The sequence below is a fragment of the Lissotriton helveticus genome, chromosome 5_1 (genome assembly GCF_964261635.1).
Source record: "Lissotriton helveticus chromosome 5_1, aLisHel1.1, whole genome shotgun sequence".
Lineage (NCBI taxonomy): Eukaryota > Metazoa > Chordata > Amphibia > Caudata > Salamandridae > Lissotriton > Lissotriton helveticus.
In genome coordinates, this window is record NC_136065.1 from 1,627,166,283 (window position 1) to 1,627,185,085 (window position 18,803).

Genomic DNA, 18,803 nt, shown 5'->3' on the forward strand with positions numbered 1-18,803 from the left:
GAGATTCAAAGTTAGCCCGAAAATGTAAGGGCACACTAATCATGACAAACTACTTTTAGGTGTGTCATAGCCCCATGGCACCTTGCGGGGGGGTGAGGGGGTTATAACTCTCAGAAGAGTGGCGACTTCCTGACTAACTTCAGGCAAATGAAATACTATTACTGTAGCCTTCTCTCCTGCCTTTGGCCGTTTTATTGTCTGATAGTTACATGCAGTAATGGATCTGGAACTCCCCCAGTTTGACAGATACCGAAGAGTTTTGTAGGTCATTAAGCCCTCACCTGACTACATGCCAAGGTATCAAAAGGAAGAGCATGGATGAACCTGGAGTCTCTTCTATTGTTATTACACCTTGACAAAGAAGCACCATGAGCTTCTTATGTCTTTTACAATTTTGCAGACCACATAATGTTTATGATAGTATGATTGACAGAGTCACTCGTTTGACCAATCTACCCACCTGCCCATATCATGTTAGTTTTAAACATGCACAAGCAGGAAAAGAATAGGAATAGATGGACCACAAATCTTTTCTCGTGCATCTTATATCACATAGCACAGACTAACAACGTGTTCCACAAGTTAATCCAGTGTTTAGGACAATGTAGTTAGGAGTGACTGAATCGACCAGGAATCAGTTCTGTTTGCATTTTACACCAATCATTGATGACAGAACCGTAAGAATTGTAAACCCTTAGTTGTCCTTTTCTTGGTCTGTGACACTATATGGTGGAGGCAGACTCGATAAAGCACAGGTTCTTTCTCTTTGGACAAATTAAACTCATGCACTGTGGAAAAGCACTGCATAAATATTAAACATGAAAAGGAAATCACACAAAATAAAATATTACAAACAGATCTTTATTTTCAACTTGTTTTGCTGAAGGCATTTATCTCAAAGAGAAATTAAATCTACTAATCCGATGATGAACAGCGATGCAGCGAAGGCAAGTCCAACAGTCATTCTTGGAGAGAGAGCAATCGACCTCTACCATGATCTGGAGCGGCGAAATTAAATAGGAGCTTAGAAGTGGAATGAGGCTAACCTTGGAAGAAGGGCAGTGTTTCTGTTTTGAATAACAATGTCAAGTGAATGAAAATGATGTGCCGGTCTTTATAATTTAACCATGCTCCGTTCACAGGATTACTCCTCCACCACTGTACTCCATTCGCTGAAACAAAATTAAGAGAACACCAGTTAGTGAAATGCATGATGATCTGCATTATCAAGTGGAACTGGTGCGAGGAGGAGACCTTGGGTTTTGCCTATATAACATTAGAGCTCTATTCTACTGTATAAATTGTCAGTGCCTCTGACTGGCCAAACAACCACTTGTGAAACACCCTTCTGATGTGACTGGGCAATATGATACAATGGCATAGTTATTGCTCAAATGTTGAATCTAAGGAAGATTGGAAACTTGTAGTGGAAATGAACAGGAGTTTATTCAGAAGGACAAATAAACATACACCATCAAGTACAAAGCAGTCTACCACAAGGCTTCCCACCACTTAGTGTCAGACTGCTATCTAGTCTTAACATTCACAGAGACCATGTGTATGTATGCATCCACGCAATTAAACCAACTCTCCACAATAGAAATCTATCCCATTTAAAAATGAGCAAACATTGCAAGTAATCAGCTTATCCTTCTTGCCCAATGCCCTGAACATTAGTAGGCCTCACAACAGTCTCTTCCCAATACTCCCTATAACCATTCGTTTTCGTTCTATTCCCACAAGATAACATTAACTTCAAAATCACTTGGAAATGCAGCTCACGTCCTAACCTCCTTCCTCCACATTACAGCACTCAAGCAAAGGAAAATATTCCAAAAGACGTTTCCACCCTGAAGCTTAACAGAATTATCTCACTTTAATCACTCAACTTCCCACATGCTTAACCCGTAACTAGCAACCTGATCTACATATATAATTACCCGGTCACTGAGCATTATGTCACTAATTCAAGGAATAGTTGGAATGGTTAACATCCTGTTCCTTAGTGACAAATATTGCTTCTGGCTAGTGGGTTTCACCATGCCACCTGACACTGCTGGTCAGAAAATACTACTTCCCTTTAATGTGTCTGCTGAGTTTGCCTGCCTTCGAGCTCTTCACACTAGGTAGCTGACCTGCTGTGATGTTGATGTTTTGCGACAGAAGTGCCTATGCCGAGGTATCATGGAGTCTGTTGCTCAGAGACAAGTGTCTCCACACTAATTAGCCATCTCAGTGATTAAAGGGGGTGTGAGTGGACCAACCTCGATGCTACACTGAGTATTCACTTCTGAAGAAGGGCAGAGCAATGTTCACCTCGTGTAAATCAAATTACTACATTCAGCTGGCCCCCTACGAAATCACCAGTAGGAAACATTACTAACTTGTAATCCTAGTTGGACATCGTGGGAATGCATATTCTGCACATTCTTAAGCACCTGGGCTTAAAGTAGGGTGATCACTTCCCTGCAGGTTACTACGGACACTGTTTCAAGTTCACGACTTTTGAGTGACAATCTAAGGCATTCTGGGTATTCAGGTCTTGTTTTGTTTCCATTAAAATTATACTAACACCTGAACGACGATTTGTAGGTCAAACGTTCAGGACTGGAGACCGCGTTTGTAATCCCCTCGAGTGGGGTGGTCACCCTAGCCTAAATGGTGGAGGTTGTGAAGGCTATGAATTCATAGAAAATGTCTAACACACAGAATAAAGATTACAAAATAACTTTTCTTTCTCGGCCATGTGATTTTCTCTGCTATTTATACACAGGCCAATAGAATAGCAAACTCCTCACAGACAAGATACCAGAAGCATAGTTCGGCATGCAGAAGAAAAATACGCAAGTAAATTGTGCAAGGTTATCCAACCTATAAAGGTACCCGTTATGGGGTCAACCAATGGCATAATGCCTAGTAACAGTAGAAACTAATATCAAATCTCCGGAATCAGTATTACTGATGAGAGGCACAACGACTGCCTTCCCCTGGTAGAGTGAGCTCTAGGCCTGACGGCCTTTTATAAGAAGTAGTAATGCATAAAAATACAGGTCTAGCTATTGCCTGCGTACATGAGGCCCAGCTAAAGATAAAAGCATTTAAACCAAACTTTTGATTTCATAATAATAACACGTCCATCGATTATTTCCTTAAACTTAATTTACTGTTTATTGTATTTATCAGTAAAATCATTCGAAATGTGCACAGTGAATAACATATTTTGGTATATCACCCAACCAATGAAATGTTGCAATTAGCATGCCATAGACATTTCTAATGTACATCTTCTTAGTGTCATAAACGTAGAACAAAGACAAAGAATGTAAGCAGGATTACAAGAATCTACAAAAAAGATGAAAAGGTCTGTTAGTCCAAGCCACTTCAAAAGAAAAAGGTTAAGCAAATGAAACCCTAAAAAGTCAATACAACTATCTTTGGACAATTAGCTCTCCAAGATATCCCTGAGGTCGACTGACCACCCTGTGGGAAGCACGGACATCCCAAAATATTTTCCACTCTATCTCTTGAAAAATCAGCTCCAGTAGTTCTGGTGTTAATTTGCTTAGCTGTTTCTTGTTCACTGTTCTTCAGGCTAAATAAAGCCTGCTTACATCCCAGTTTTACAGGCAAAGCTTTCATTAACAATCTAATAATCTATTGAGCTGGGAATTATTAGCAGTTCCCGATTTATTTTTCTCACCAGACATCGTCAAGACATTTCAGCATTTGGTGCTCCCTTCTGCTGTCAAACTGTCGAAATCTGAAGTTTACAAAGCCAAGACATCGTCTGTTACCACCCATTTATTCTCTGCTAAGTTTTCTCGCCTTCAAGTTGAAATGCTGATACGTACCAATAAAATGCAGAGCCAGTTTGGCTGTGCTTCTTTAGGGGGAATCTGGGGACTCAATGTACCCAGTTTGTTAAGACAATACTTTAATACATTAAAGTCAATATCTCTCATCAGGATGGAGTTCGAGATTGCAGGCTTTAATGACATAATGACAGACATTTACCCTGAGTGGGTATGACATCTATTTGGGCCCATCACTCAAACCATGAGACGTCACCACTGACTTAAGCATTTGCCAGGGAACTCCCCAGCACGTCTTCTGTCATCACCATGGTAGAAACTGGAACAATAATAATAAAAATATTTTGTGAAACAAGCTTCCTTTCCCTCTCGCCATTGGTTCTCCCAATGATATTGGGAAATACCTCGTGTAGCATGGGATTCAGCAGTATAAAAATGTGTGAAGCCGGTAAGTAAGGGAGGAGCCTTTCTTGGCTCACAAACAAGAGATGATCTGGACATGCTGACATATACATATTACATACACAAACTACAGCAAATACAGTAATACATTATCATTTAAGAGGCACACACACGCTGGGCCAACCTGCAGAGAGAGACTGGTATGTTGTCTGAGAATGTTGTGGAGGAACTCATACCAAGGGATGAGGGTCTCTCGGAGGCAGTAAAGAGAGTAGTGAGCGATGGAAAGCAACCACCCAAAACCCCTTCAGTAGACATAGGACTCAGTTTAAGAACTGCAGAATCTCAGAGGCTGCAGGTTCAGACTTCCGCCAAGGCAAAAGCCAAACGCAAATGGAAGCAGCACAACGGATATGCGATCTTCCCCCTGCCTCCTGGCAGGTCGCTTCACTCACGGCGCAGCTCCACTGGCTCGGGGCCAGTGCTCCCAGCCAGCTCCTGCCAGGGTTCGAAGCCCGCTTAGGCTCTGCCCATTGTTGGTTCTTTTTTGATTCTTTTTTGGTTTCTCTTCCTGATTGTTATTGTTTCACTGTGTATATTTTGTGCCACTTTCCAACTGTATTATTGTGCCACTTTCTAACTGTATTATCGTTTTTTTGCCTCCACTGTCCCCCTTTCCTCTGCTCTCCCTCTCCACCCCCTTCCATCCCCGGTTCCTGCCGTTACTTCACCGCCCCCTTGTCCCCCATTGGCCACCCCGCTCCCGCCTCCCAGCTGCACCTCCCTCCCACCTCTCCATTTATGGCGGCCACTCTGTGGCCGCGCAGTGGACGGGCGCGCCGCTGGTGCGCCTAAGGCATGCCCGTCTGCGCCCTTCCACGCCTGGACCGCGCCCAGCGCCAGAATCCATGGCCCCTGCGAACACCACGACGCCCGACTCCGCTACGATGCCAGCACCCTCCACGCACTCAACCCCTGACGAAAACACACCTGCTTCCGGGCCTCCCCTAAGCGCACCCACGGACCCTTCTCCTGCCGGACCTGCAGCATCACCAGCATCCGGCCAACCAAACCTCCAACAAAAGAACCCAACTACCTCAGATGCATCCTCCTCAACACCTGCTCCGCCCGCAAACACGCCATCAAACTCTGGGACCTTCTCGACTCTACCTCCCCAGACGTCGCCTTCCTGACGGAGACCTGGCTGAACCCCACCTCAGCCCCCGACATCGCCAGAGCCATCCCGGAAGACTACAAGATCACCCGCAGGGACCGTACCAATGGCATCTGAGGAGGAATTGCCATAGTCCACAGAAACACCCTCAGAGTCTCGACCAACACCGACGACACTCTCAGCACCGCCAAACACATGCACTTCCAGATCCACACCGACCCCAACACCACCCTCAGAGGAAATCTCGTCTACAGACCCCCCAGACCCTGACCACAGTTCAGCGACTCCATCGCCGACTTCATCAGCATACACGCCCTCGCCTCCACAGACTACATCCTCCTCGGGGACCTGAACTTCCACCTAGAGAACAACGACACCAACTCCACCACCCTGATCGACAACCTCGCCAACCTCGGACTTAGACAGCTCATGACAACACCAACCCGCACCGCCAGCCATACGCTGGACCCCATCTTCACCGCAAGCCCCCCCACCTCTCCTTCAACCACACCATCGAACCCCACTGGACTGGACACCACTGCATCCACTTCACCTTCAGGAAACCCACCACACACCACGGCACCCAACAAATGCCCAGACGCTGCTGGAGCAAGATCACAGAAGACCAGCTAACCAACACCCTCGCCCAGAACCCATTTGCCGACTCCGCCGACCCCGACTCCGCCGACCCCAACACCGCCACCCGCAACCTTAGACATTGGATTGACGACTCGCCAACACCCTCGCCCCGCTCAAGACACCCTCCAACAAACACACCAGCAAGAAAGCCACCTGGTTCACCTGTCCCTCAGAGCACAGGAATAACTTAAACGCCAAGAGAATTGGCCACAACTTCAACAAACTGATTTGGAGGTGGGTCTCTGCCAGAGAGCAGAGCCCGCTGACCTTCACCAAGGCCTGCTGCTGGTCCAACTGAGGTCAAGCAGTCACCACTGCAGATCTTTTGCAGTGCCCAGTTGGAATTGGACAGGTTGCCTTGGTGCTGGTCCCACTGCAAAGCATGCAAGTGCTATTTGGTATGGTTGGCAAGCAGGATTCAGGAAGCTTGTAGGTCAAGAAGCTTGAAAGCCACCCTCACTGAGACTCAGAACAGAGGTTTAAAAATCTGGCTCATAGCCCATTTGCCCTATACTCGTTGGTCTGGAGGAAAGTGGACTCTGATGAAGGGGAGTAAAGCGAGCCAGCTGCAACTTCAGTAGGTTGAGTGAGGACTCCAAATGAAGAGGTTCGCCATCGTCTAGAGGTGGTCCATGACCTACTGTGACAAGCCCACCATCAGCAGCCAGTCAAAAAGGGTAGGGGGAGACTGCTACAGCTGACCTCCAAAGATACAGAGTGACCACCACCATCACCTTTGTCAACCCTGAGGGGCACTGGTGAGCTCAAACTGAAAGTGTTCGTGGCCCATCTTGAACCACAGAGACAGTCTTTGACCTGCAGATGGGGATGTGAAAATAAGTGTCCTGGGGGTATTACGCTACCATCCAGTTTTCAGGACAGATGGCACAGAGAACCTTTGCCAGGGTGAGCATTTTATATTTGTCCTTGCGCAAGAAGGCATTGAGGGTGCATCTCTAGGCCCTCCATCCTTCTTCGGCACAAGGAAGTAGCAGGAAAAGCTCCCAGTCCCTGCTTCCAAGGTCGGCACCCCCTCTATGACTCCATTGGCCAAAACAGCCTGCACTTCCTGGCATTAAACAGACATATTGTCCTCTGAGAAGTGGTCTGATGTAGGGGGCATGTGTGGTGGGTTGAAAAGGAACGTCACGCGTGGCCCCACTGGACAATCTGCAGGACCCATATGTTGGATGTAACGAGTTACCACCCCTGCAGAAAGTGGCTGCCTCTTACAGAGTGTTCTGCACCAAAAAGTGTGCACCAAAGAGGCTGGGAGGTTGTGGCTGGTGGAACCGAAAATTGGAATGAGCGCTGCTCCTGACGACCAGCTTGTGGTCTATTGGGCCCAAGGACTTTACCTCTAGAGAAGTTCTGTTATGCGGACTGTGGGTCTGACTTTGCAGATAAGTCAGGTCCCTTCGTATCCCCGAAAAGGACTAAATTGTTGGGGGGATTGCCCAATGGGAGCTAAAAAGGTCCACGAAGCGCGTTGTGGCCTGCTTGCTTCTAAACGCTCCCATATCAAATCCGCCTTTTCACTAAACATGTGGAAACAGTCAGAAGCCACATCCATCAATGACACTTGGAGGTCTCCCGAAAAGCCAGTGGACCTCATCCAGGCATTGCATCGAAGCACCGTGCTGGGTTCTTATAGCCTTACCCAGACAGTTTGTGTTATCTAGGCCGAGTGAATGACATATATGGCAACATCCCGACCATCTCAAATGGTCTGGGCTAAAAAACAAGCTCACAGGTCTTCTGGGACTGCAAGTAGGATCTCACTCACCATGTCCCACAGTTAGTCGGTGTAGCGAACTAGCAAACTGTCTGTGTTGATCAACCTCACAGAGAGGCTGGCAGGGGAGAACATGTGCTTTCTGAATGGGTCTACTATGTGTGACATCCTTTCAGGAAAGGTGTTAAGAGTTCACTGGTGGACGCCTGTTCCCCCAAACTTTTAATTGTTGGACACCTTGTACGGAAGTGTAGGTCAAGGACCTCAGCAGCTCACATCACTATTGCAAATGTTGGTGGTCTGGGGAACGGGGAGAACCCACCCAGAATAGGGAGAAGTGTTTAGCCCATTGGCATCCTGTAGGTCCATATGCCAGTTATCATCATAGGGTGAGGCAAACTCTTCTCCATCCCAAACTTTGTCTCCATAAGGCTGGTTCTGGTAAGAGTCCGAGCCAACAAAGCTGGTGCAATGTCTGCACGCAGCAGTGAAATCATGTTTGAATCACATGGATTCAGTAGGGGCTGTAGCACATCAAGAGCTGGATGAGGCCTTGGTTGAGGGTGTGAGCAAGCAGGCTGGGATTCGAACAACATAATGGTTTGTGTGTCGTCCGCCAGTGTCAACGGTGAAGGAACCGGCACAGATGTTTACACTGGCATGGTATCCTAATAGGGTTCAAGGGTCCAACCCAATGGCGAGAGCAAACCTGCCTTTGGTAACCTGAGTAGGAATCGCTGCGCATCGTTGGGGCCCGATGGTGCGCCAGAGAGAGCTGGATTAGTGCCAAAGATGCCTCTGGAAAGGCCTCTAGCTGCTGCAACATCACCGATGGACCTGGGAACTTGTGGTGCATTGGGACAAGGGACGGAACTGGCTCCTCTGTGGAACAGGAGCGAGACCTGGAGGCACGCCAACAGCCTTGCACCTTCTTTGTAAAATGAGAACGGTGGACAGAAGCACAGTCCCACTTGGGCTTCTTCGATATACCCGAAGATTTCGACCAGGAGGAGGACCTGCCCCAGAAACTACTTTGGGAGCAGGAATGGGTTTTTGCTTTTGACTTCGATCTAGAGCAGGATCGGCGCAGATCCTTCTGGTGTTTGGCCACATAGAGCTTTGTCTCACGCTCTTGGATGGCTTTAGGTTCAGCTGGGTTCCGACATCACATGCGAAGAACCTAAGCACCAGAGGCACACCTTGTGGGGATCTGTCAAACATTGTTTTGCGACAGTCCTCACGAAGCTGGACTCGTATTGTTTTAGGAAGAGACGTCAATTGTACACTGGAGTGTTTTGGTTTTTTTCGAGAACAATCTCTTTGAAGAGAGAAGGAAGGAGTGTCTCACGGTTTCACCTACTAGCACGCAGGAGCATTGTTTTAAAGTTTTCCTGATCCAGTCTGGTGGCTGGGGAAATGCACAAGGTGTAAATCTGTGGTTAGAAGTATCCATTACAATCCCCTATCCGATGACGCCAGAGAAGAAATTCAATGGTGGCTCAATTATACTGAATTATATGGTAGAGTGGAAAGAGAAAGCAATCTTGAGGTTGACCCCAGACCTAATCATAGATCCTAGAGCGGTCTGAGGTTGTCCAGGTCCTAATTTCTTTTGTCAGATCTGGTCATGAAAGATCAAGCTTACAGGTTAGTACACGCTTTCCATTCAGTAGGGCAGGTGCTGGTGATTGAGTACCTATAGGTGAGCACCCAAAGGTACCAAGTTACTGAGAGGCATCTGCCTCTTTAATCCTTTGGATCCCCGATACTCTTTATTGGGATGCAAATAGGGTGTTGGATTTACTGCTGTTTTATTATCAGAACAAATTCCTGACCAGAAAAGAACAATCAGGGAAATAGACCAGTATTATGATTAATGTCTTGCATATGGGTATCAGATGTGAGGAACCCTGAACATCTCCGGTTGGATGTTCACCCTCAATGGAGTTACCTTCACAATCAACAAATGGACAAAGACCAACACTAATGTGGTATCATATGCAGCCTTTAGGGACTCAAAGCTTTGCGTGGTTAAATGTATCAAATAATTTAACAGCATGACAGAGAAACCTTTTTCCCCTAGTGTCCATCAGTACTTGACCTCACTCAGGAAATCCTTTTCTGCAGTTCCCTCACGGACCATAGTATAGTGAGTGTAGGAGAGTGGGATCTGCTTCTTATAGTTACCACCACTTTTCGCTGATGTTTAACTGTTTTCGACTTTATGTAAACTCCAGATTGCATTCTGGGGTACCCTTATCAGTACCTAGTATATGGTATACTATGTACCCAGGGCATAGGTACCCTAGAAGCCTCCCAGGAACTGAAGCATGTGTTGTGCCACCCTGAGCGACCATTCAAACTGACACCACAGGTCTGCTACTGCAGGTTGTGTAAGGTGGTGCATGCACCACTTACTTAGATGTAGGTTCACTATATCTATCCTAAATCACTGCACATATAAACCTATGGCAGGCCTTATCAATCCTGACAGCAGGGTGTTGGGTTTAATGTGAGAGGGTGCCCATGCATGAGCAGAGGTACTCTGCACCCTTCGGAAGTTGTTTTCCCAGGTTGTTTGTGAAGCCAACAATATGTATTTAATTGCAATTTAACCTTGCGGTAAATGGTAACTTTAAAACGGCTGCTTGGAAACATGTCGTGTTTGGTGTCAAACACCTTGGAATCATACTTCCCCGCCAGTAACTGGCAGGGGAGGTATGAGTCCACCCTCCTAAAGGGACATATGCGACACACATGTTAATTGATTTACAAAGTGCGTTTTCTCCGCTCATCTTTGTAAGAGTGTATCTTTCTTAGTACACTTGGAGGAGCTTTTGATGTTTATTACACAGTGTGATTTTCTGGATGAATGTTATTGGCGGTGCGGTTTGGTTTTTACATCCACTATTGCTTAAGGCATTCTTAACCGTGGCTGTACCATTACGCGCTGCCACCTCCTTTCGTGTCTTGTGCAATTTGTTGTTTCTAGGGCTGAGTGCCCTTGTCACCACTTAGCTCTCTCCCCAATATTCCGACATGTCTCACTTCAGAGTACTGCACAGGGAGATTTTAGTTCCGTTCAGCCCTTCATTTGTGTGTGTGCATATGTATGATCTCTCAAACCCTTCTCTAACCCTATGTTCCCTGGCCTGGCGGTGCAGCTCACTCCCTCTACATTGCTGCAGGTTTGTATGCAGTTTGCATGGTACCCGACATCAATTTATGTCTTGTGGGTGTCCGTGAATACACGTATCAATATGGGGGTCTGTGTGTGCTGGTGGTTCTTGGGCTGAGTGCCCTTGTCACCGCTCTTCATGGCCACATGTCACTTTGTGACTCGTGGGTATAGGGGTAGATTTGGGATATGTTGGCTCGCGGCATTTGTGTATAGTTAATGGTACAGGCATAGTGAAACAAATTGTATTACATGATTAGTCCCTTCAGTCTTGTTACTCTTAGTTCTTTGAATTCCAAATCCCACCATGTGGGTTACAGGTGGACATGCAGTTCCTCGTCCACATTCAGCCCCTGGGGTTGCTCCGTTTTGAATTTCATTATCAATTTTGATTCCAGCCTTCTTAGCCTTAATCTTCTATCTCCACCCCGTTCATGTTGTGGGACGGTGGCCAAACCAGAGTATGTTATGTCTAGCCATGTTTTTCCAGGACGGCCGGCAATGTGCTTCGCCATGGCATAAGAATGATCACCATTTTGTATTGCACGGGTGTGTTCTAGAATTTGTTTCTTCAGAGGACAAATAGTGCTCCCAATGTATTGTTTTCCGCAGTGACACTGTAACAAGTATACTACGAACGGAGTATCACAAGTGATGGTTTCTCTTATTTCAAAAATCTTGCCCTTTGGGTCTTTGATGTTTGTCAGATTTTTCCCAATTTTGCATGCTTTGCAGACTCGGCATTTTGTGAAGCCTTTGGCTTCTTTTCCAGCCATGGTGTTTCTTTCTTGACTTCAAAGTTACTATGCACTAGGTGATCAGAGAGATTAGGTGCTCTCCTATGGGTCATTAATGGTTGTTCCCCTATGTCCTTCCCGATGTCCACATCTTTTTTTAGAATGTGCCAGTATTTTGACATGATTTTCTCTATTTTGTGGCTTTCCTTCGTGTATCTTGTTATCATTCTTGGTTGTTCTTCATTTGTGTCATCATTGTGGATGTCTGTGGTTGATTGTATTCCTTCTCCTGCAGTCCTGTTTAGGTTTCTTCTTTCTTCTTTTGTTAGGAGAGTTTCCGTTCTGCCCTGGCCCCGACGGTGGCACCAGCTAATAAGAGTTCCCCCTGCGACAGGACAAGTTGTGGAGAAATATATATATATATATATATATATATATATATATATATATATATTAGTTTTTCAGATTAGTAAGAGTAGGGTTTTGTTTGCTATGACGGAACAGGCTTTTGATGAGGCTGGCCAAGGTGGAAAGGTTTTAGAATGAAACTCTAAGGAATTGAGAGAGTTGGTGCATGAGTCAGTTAGAGCAGCTTTGGGCAAGGACAATGAAGGTAAATGAGGATGAATATTATTCTTTTTCAGGAGGCGACAATAGATCTGTAAGGGAGCAAGTGTGAGAAGTTGGCCTGATATATAATGTTCACTATTCTAGTGAACACTTTGTATCAGTCCAAACAACCCTTATTGATGATTGGTTGTAAGTCAACCTTATAGACCAGCTATCCTAGTAGCATGGATACGAGCAGTCTAAGGCTAAGACTCTAGAGGGCGTGTTAAGCCAGCTGTTTTACCATCACATTACCCCTTGAACACCAAGTGAAAGGACACCACACAAGTTGTTATGAAAATAAATGTATATTTATTTCTAACAAGTCTACCCTGAACTCTTTATGAGTCAGGGAGCTAAGCACAATACAAAACTCTTAAGAAAATACTTTAAGTCGCACAATTTACACAAATGCCCGAGGGGCACGAAAAACCATATATTACAAAAGTGGAATGCAAATTACTAGCAGGTAAGTAACTATTCTCATAGACTTTAGAAACGCTAGTCCTACAATGCTAAACACTTAGATTAGTTGCAGGAGGCCTGTGGACGTCGTGTGCAGAGTGGGAACTCTCACGCGTAAGGCGGGAAAAAGTCTATGGAGGCTAGTAAAGACAAAGTTACTGTTCTCGGGCGAACCCGACTAGGTGGATCAAAAACGGGAGTGGATCCGAACACTTAGGGTGTTGGACTATGCTGGAGCACCGGAGTACTCAGGTTACCTAGCCCAGGGGCTGCGGCTGCATAGGGTTGAAGTTGCGTCGGAAACCCACGTTGAAGATCCAGGAGCCTGAAGAAAGAGTTGCTGGCAGGCGGCCAGTGAAGAAAGTTCGTGGTGATCCAAGCCTGGATCAGGGAAGAAGAAACCTGTAAGCAGAGGGGACCAAGTTCTGAATCACTAGCCAGTGATTGGAGTGGGCACCAGGATGGCACCGGACAAAGTCACCTCAGCCAGGTCAGTGGGCGCTGCTGGGCTCTGCAGTCTCTCGGACCAGGAGGCGTTGTCGGCGACCAGGATGGAGGTGCGAGCTGTCCCACGAAGGTTCTTGCTGTCGACGTCGCTGGACCCAGGATTGGGCAACAAGTCTTGGCAAATGCAAGGCCCACGCGGTGGACCTAAAATGGCGTCTTGAGTGGACCAGGAGGGTCCAGGGTGCTCCTCTTTTGGAGGGGAGCAAGGGCTAGTCTGGAGCAACCAGACCAGCAGTAGTTGTCGTCGGGGAGCGTCGTGAGGGGGCCACTAGCCAACGGGCAAGCGACCTGGACAACGCGGTTGGCAGCAAAGAGCAGAAGGGCCCCACGCAGATCTCGTGGATGCAGGGGGGCTGAACTTCGGTGCTGGAGCTGCTCAGGGTCGGGGCTTCTCTTACCCCAAAGCACTCGGTCGAGGGTCACTCGGGAGTCGTGCTGGACAAGCGTCGTGCAGTTCTGAAGATGGCCGGTCCCTCGAGGTCTCGTCACACCCACGGGTCACAGCTGGGCTGATGATGTAGGTTGAGGTCAGAGGTGCCAGGGAAGCCGGTTCTCGTCGTGCTGGAGCAGTCTTGATCCGAAGGAGAGACTGGCAACAAACCGCGATGCTTGGTTGGTGCCTGCTGCTGCAGGGTGACTACTCCTTAGTCACAAGGGAGAATCTTGGGAAGAGTCTTGAGTTCCTTTCGTGGAAAGTAGTTTCAGGATTCAAAGATGATCTGATTTGGAAGGGGGCCAGGTCCTACCTTTATCCTGCAAAAAGGGGCTGGCACGCGACTAAGTCCTGCCCTATGGGTGGGACTAGGAGGGGGGTGGTTACACCCCTCTCCTTTGGCGGGCTTTCCCCAGGCCAGGGGCTGGAGTGCCCCTGGAACTGGTTTCAGCCGGCCTATGCACAGTGAGCACCGGGGTGCCACTTGCAGTCACCTTCCTCTAAAGCCCTGCCTACCTAGGATACACAAAATCCTGTCTGGGACGGTGCTGGCACCGCCCCTGGCAGGAAACCCTTTGTCCTTGCCTCCCGGGCTGGGAGGACTCCCAGCAGCAGGAGGGCAGACTTGCGTCTCGGTGGCAGCATCCATTTTGTGGAGCTAAGGCTCTGTCTGACTTTAACCGGGGTTACAGGCTACATACATGTCGTGTCCCTCTAGAAGGGTGGAATGCTAACCCCGTCGCCAGAATTGGCGAGGGGTTAGTATTCCAATTCGTATGACACCTTACTCGACATGTTTTGATAAAGCGATACCAGAGTTGGCATATAACCGCGAGGATTATAATGCACTTAAGAGTATATGGTATGCGATATCATGGAAACGGCTAAGGGATGGATCCCGAAAGCCGCAGACAGGCTCAGCTCATGCCAGAGCACCATCTCACACGATTCCAAGCACTCTGCCTTCAGGATTGTTAAGGCCTGCCATAGGAGTGACTGATAGGAGATCTGTGTGTCCATTTAGGTTTAGATATAGGAATACTATATCTACAGCAGAGGGTGAGTACACCACTCTGCCCCAGCTGTCAAGCAGCCAGTTGTGTCTGATTTAGTTAGTCAGCCCAGGGGTGGCATAATACATGCTGCAGCCCCTGGGAGACTTCTGGGTGCACCTCAGCCCTGGGTACAGGGACTTGAGAGGGCCCAGTGCCAATTCAGTACCTGGGTACAATTTGGATTAGAGAGAACAGCTAGGCTGTGGGTCTGATTAGCAGGCCCACAGCCAGGGAAAGTCGTAAACCAGTGAAGCAAAAAGCAAAAAATCTGGGTGATCATGGGATTGCAGACCCTACTCTCCTACAGCAAGGCTCTTGAAACAGTCGCCCCTTGGAAAGGTTTTGTGGGTTCCACCAATGCAGAGAGTGGTAAGTGCGACTGTCTACCAATACTATGTCTTTTAGTTGTCCTTGAGCTTGGTTCCACTGGCGTGCTAGGCATTCTTGTAAGGGACGCATTTGAAGCGGAGTATGAGGGACGATGAATATGCAGGAGGCCATCATACCTATGAGCTGCATGAACACTCGAGCTGGCAGGGAGTGTTGTGGCTGAAATTTTTGAATGAGAGATTGTATGCTGGCTATCCTGGCAGGGTTTGGATATTGAAGTGAAAAAGGAAAGGATCCCTTGAGGTAAATTCTATTTGGACTAAACCATAATTTTCACACCTCCACCATTCAAATATCTTGCATACTCATGTTTCCCACCATGAAAACCATATGTAAGGGGAAAACCAACACAATAGTTAAAAAACCATATTCATATATATATTTATTATTTGTTTGTATAGAAAGTATTATAATAAAAAAAGCACATGAATTCATACATTTAATATAACATATAACACTAAATTGTTGACATTAGGAAGGGTATACATATTTAAAAAAAAAATTACACAATCCCAGCGCATGAAAACTACCCAAGTACAATGTTTAACAGTCAGACATAGAAGCTTGATCTTAACAATATACACTTCCGTCATAACATATAATTGTAATACTGGGAATGAGCTTTCTAAACTTAGGCCTCTTTTCACCAGTATTGAGTGACAGGATAGTGCAACTGAAGTTGAAGCGTCGACGCGTTTCGATGGTTTGAATTTATTACACCATCTTTTTCAAGACTTGTATTATTGTGTACTCTTTCATATGTAGACAGTTTTCATGCAGTGACCTTTTTTGATGTATGGTGGTTAAAGCCCTTACTATGGAGAGTCTTATGTGATATTGCTTGTCCCTTCTGTTTTGATGGGGGAAGGATATATATATTTTCCAATCTTATAATTTTGATAGAAGACCCCCCAGATCGGGCACTTCAGAGAACTAGACAGCTATAGCAGTTAAAAACAATTGTTCAATCTTCACATTAAAAATCAGCCTGAGACTAGCGGCATATCTTTGTTATGTCTTGTAGGCATATAAGCTTGGCAACATACTTTTCTTACTGAAAGTAGCCTCTAGATCTGGCGTAATGTTCTGCACTAGCCCCATGTATAATTAGGGTCCAAGTCTCCGTATAATACGGATGCTCTGCTCTACCGATATTCGTCTGCTCTCGGCATTTGAAGCGGAGTATGAGGGCCGATGAATATGCAGGCCATCATACCTATGAGCTGCATGAACACTCGAGCTGGCAGGGAGTGTTGTGGCTGAAATGTTTGAATGAATGATTGTATGCTGGCTATCCTGGCAGGGTTTGGATATGCCTTTGCTACTGAGGTGTTTATTGTTGCTCCCAGATATTGCTGTATGTGGGAGGGTTGCAGATGTGATTTTGGGTAATTTATTGAAAAACCTAGATTGTGCAGTAGCTGGATTGTCTGAGAGGTATGGTTGGCAGACTGTACGTACGAGTTGGCTTTTATGAGCCAATCGTCGAGGTAGGGGAACACATGGATGTTTTGCCTTCCGAGGTGTGCTGCCACTACTGCTAGGCATTTTGTAAACACCCTTGGTGCTGTGGTTACCCCGAAGGGGAGGACTTTGAATTGATAGTACTGACCCTCTATTGTGAACCTGAGGTATCTCCTGTGAGCCGGATGTATGGGGATGTGAAAGTATGCATCCTTGAGGTCTAATGTGGCGAGGAAGTTGCCTTGCTGGAGTAGTGGGAGTACCTGTTGTAGAGTGATCATATGAAAATGATCTGAGTGAATATATTGGTTCAGAGGTCTGAGGTCCAATATTGGTCTGAGGGAGCCGTCTTTTTTGGGAATGAGGAAGTATAGAGAGTATAACCCTGTCCCTTGATGTTGTAATGGGACTAGCTCTATGGCACCTTTTTCTAGCATGGATTACACCTCCTGTTGTAACAGCGTGATGTGTTATTTGGACATTGGACGGTGCTTGGGTGGAGTAGAAATGAGTTCCAGGCAGTAACCATACTGGATAATTTGTCTCACCCACCTGTCTGTAGTAATGGCATTCCAGACTGGTAGGAATTGTGTTAGTCTTCCTCCGACTGGTGTTAAGTGGTCTGGAGGGAATGTGAGAAAGTCACTGTTTGGTGGCGGTGGAGGCTCGTGTGTTATTATTACCACGTCCTCTGCCCTTGTTATTGTTTCCTCTATAACCTCCTCTATTGGAGCCTCTATTAAAGGTGCCTTGTGTAGTGCTTTTGAATGATGAAGATGTTTGTGATGTGTTGCCTCTGCCTGATCCTCGAAAGAATGAGCGACGAAAAGAACTTCTGGACTGTTGAAATTGAAGTGCACCCATGAACTTAGCAGCGTCAGTGTCTTTTTTCATCTTTTCTAAGATGGTATCCACCGCAGGTCCAAATAAGAAATCTTGGTTAATGGGTTGATTGAGTATGGTAGACTGCACTTCATTGTTAAAACCTGAATGCGAAGCCAGGCATGCCGGCGTAGCAGTAGACTAGTGTTGACAGACCTAGCGGCTGTATCAGCTACATCAAGGGCGCATTTTATGGATGCGTTAGTGATGAATTTCCCTTCTTGTATTAGGTCGTTTGCTTTTTCCTTATAGGGTTCTGGTAGGTGTTGTAATAATCCCTCCAGTTCGTCATAATGTGCTCTGTCATAGCGTGCTAGGAGAGCTTGTGTATTGGCAATCCTCCAGGTATTTGCTGCCTGAGAGGCTACTCTTTTCCCTGATGCTTCTAAAAGTTTTGACTCCTTGTCAGGAGGGGGAGCATCACCCGTTTGCGAGTTTGCTCGCTTTCTGGCGTTAGACACAACTAGGGAGTCTAGTGGTAGCTGAGACCTGATATAAGAGGGGTCGGTAGGGGCCGGTTTATATTTTTTTCCAATCCTTGAATTGAGGACACGCGCCCTGGCTGGGTCTTTAAAGATGTCTGGTGCGTGCTTAAGTACCCCTTTTAGCATAGGGAGTACACGTACACTCTTCTCTGATGTTGGGAAGGTGTTAAATAGGAAATCCTCCTCTATAGGCTCAGTGTGCATGTGTACACCATGATACTGAGCTGCTCTGTCCACAAGTTGGTTAAAAGCGACAGTGTCGTCAGTAGGAGACGGCTTTGTGGGGTATGTAGTGGGATCGGGTATGGGTTGTGTATAATCTGTGTCATCAGGATCATTATGGTCACTCCATGTGACATCTGGGTTCCCCGGATCGTCAGGTGGTATAAAATCATCCTGAGGATCTTCCCCCATGTCTTCTTCCTGATTATAATCTACAAGTGAAGGAGAATATGGAACATAAGGCATGTTGGGAGTGAAAGGAGGAGGTGTGTAAGGTCTTGAAGGGGATGTGCCAAAGTCCCTTTTTCTTAGGCAGAACAGGGGAAGGGGCTTCAGTGTCCAGTCTTCTTTTGTTTTTATTGTAGACTATATGTCCTGTCTCAGGGTCTAAATACAATCTTTGTTGTGGATCTGGGTGAAAGAGTTCTTCCTCCTCTGTCCGTGGCGCCGAAGATTTTGCCTTTTTCGGCTGGACGGATTTTTTCGGGTCAAGTGCCTCTTTAGACTGGAAGTCTTTATGATGTGAAGCCTTTTTTGGCTCGACGCCTTTTTTCGGTTCGACGGCCTTTTTCGGGTCGACGACTTGTTTCGGCTCGGCGGCTTTCTTTGGCTCA

The 18,803-nt window shown here is 46.5% G+C and overlaps 1 protein-coding gene across 2 annotated transcripts in view; it reads right to left on the minus strand.

Annotated features, from left to right (window-relative positions):
* Nucleotides 1–840: 840 nt before the first annotated feature.
* EMC4 (ER membrane protein complex subunit 4) overlaps nt 841–18,803 on the minus strand; it is a 153,795-nt gene continuing 135,832 nt past the window's right edge. The window contains exon 6 of one of the 2 annotated variants that reach the window (XM_078644825.1): nt 841–1,172. In XM_078644825.1, the coding sequence (XP_078500951.1) occupies nt 1,137–1,172 (36 nt within the window). In that variant the 3' untranslated portion in view covers nt 841–1,136. The remainder of the gene's footprint in view (nt 1,173–18,803) is intronic. The other variant, XM_078644826.1, reaches the window with a different exon arrangement.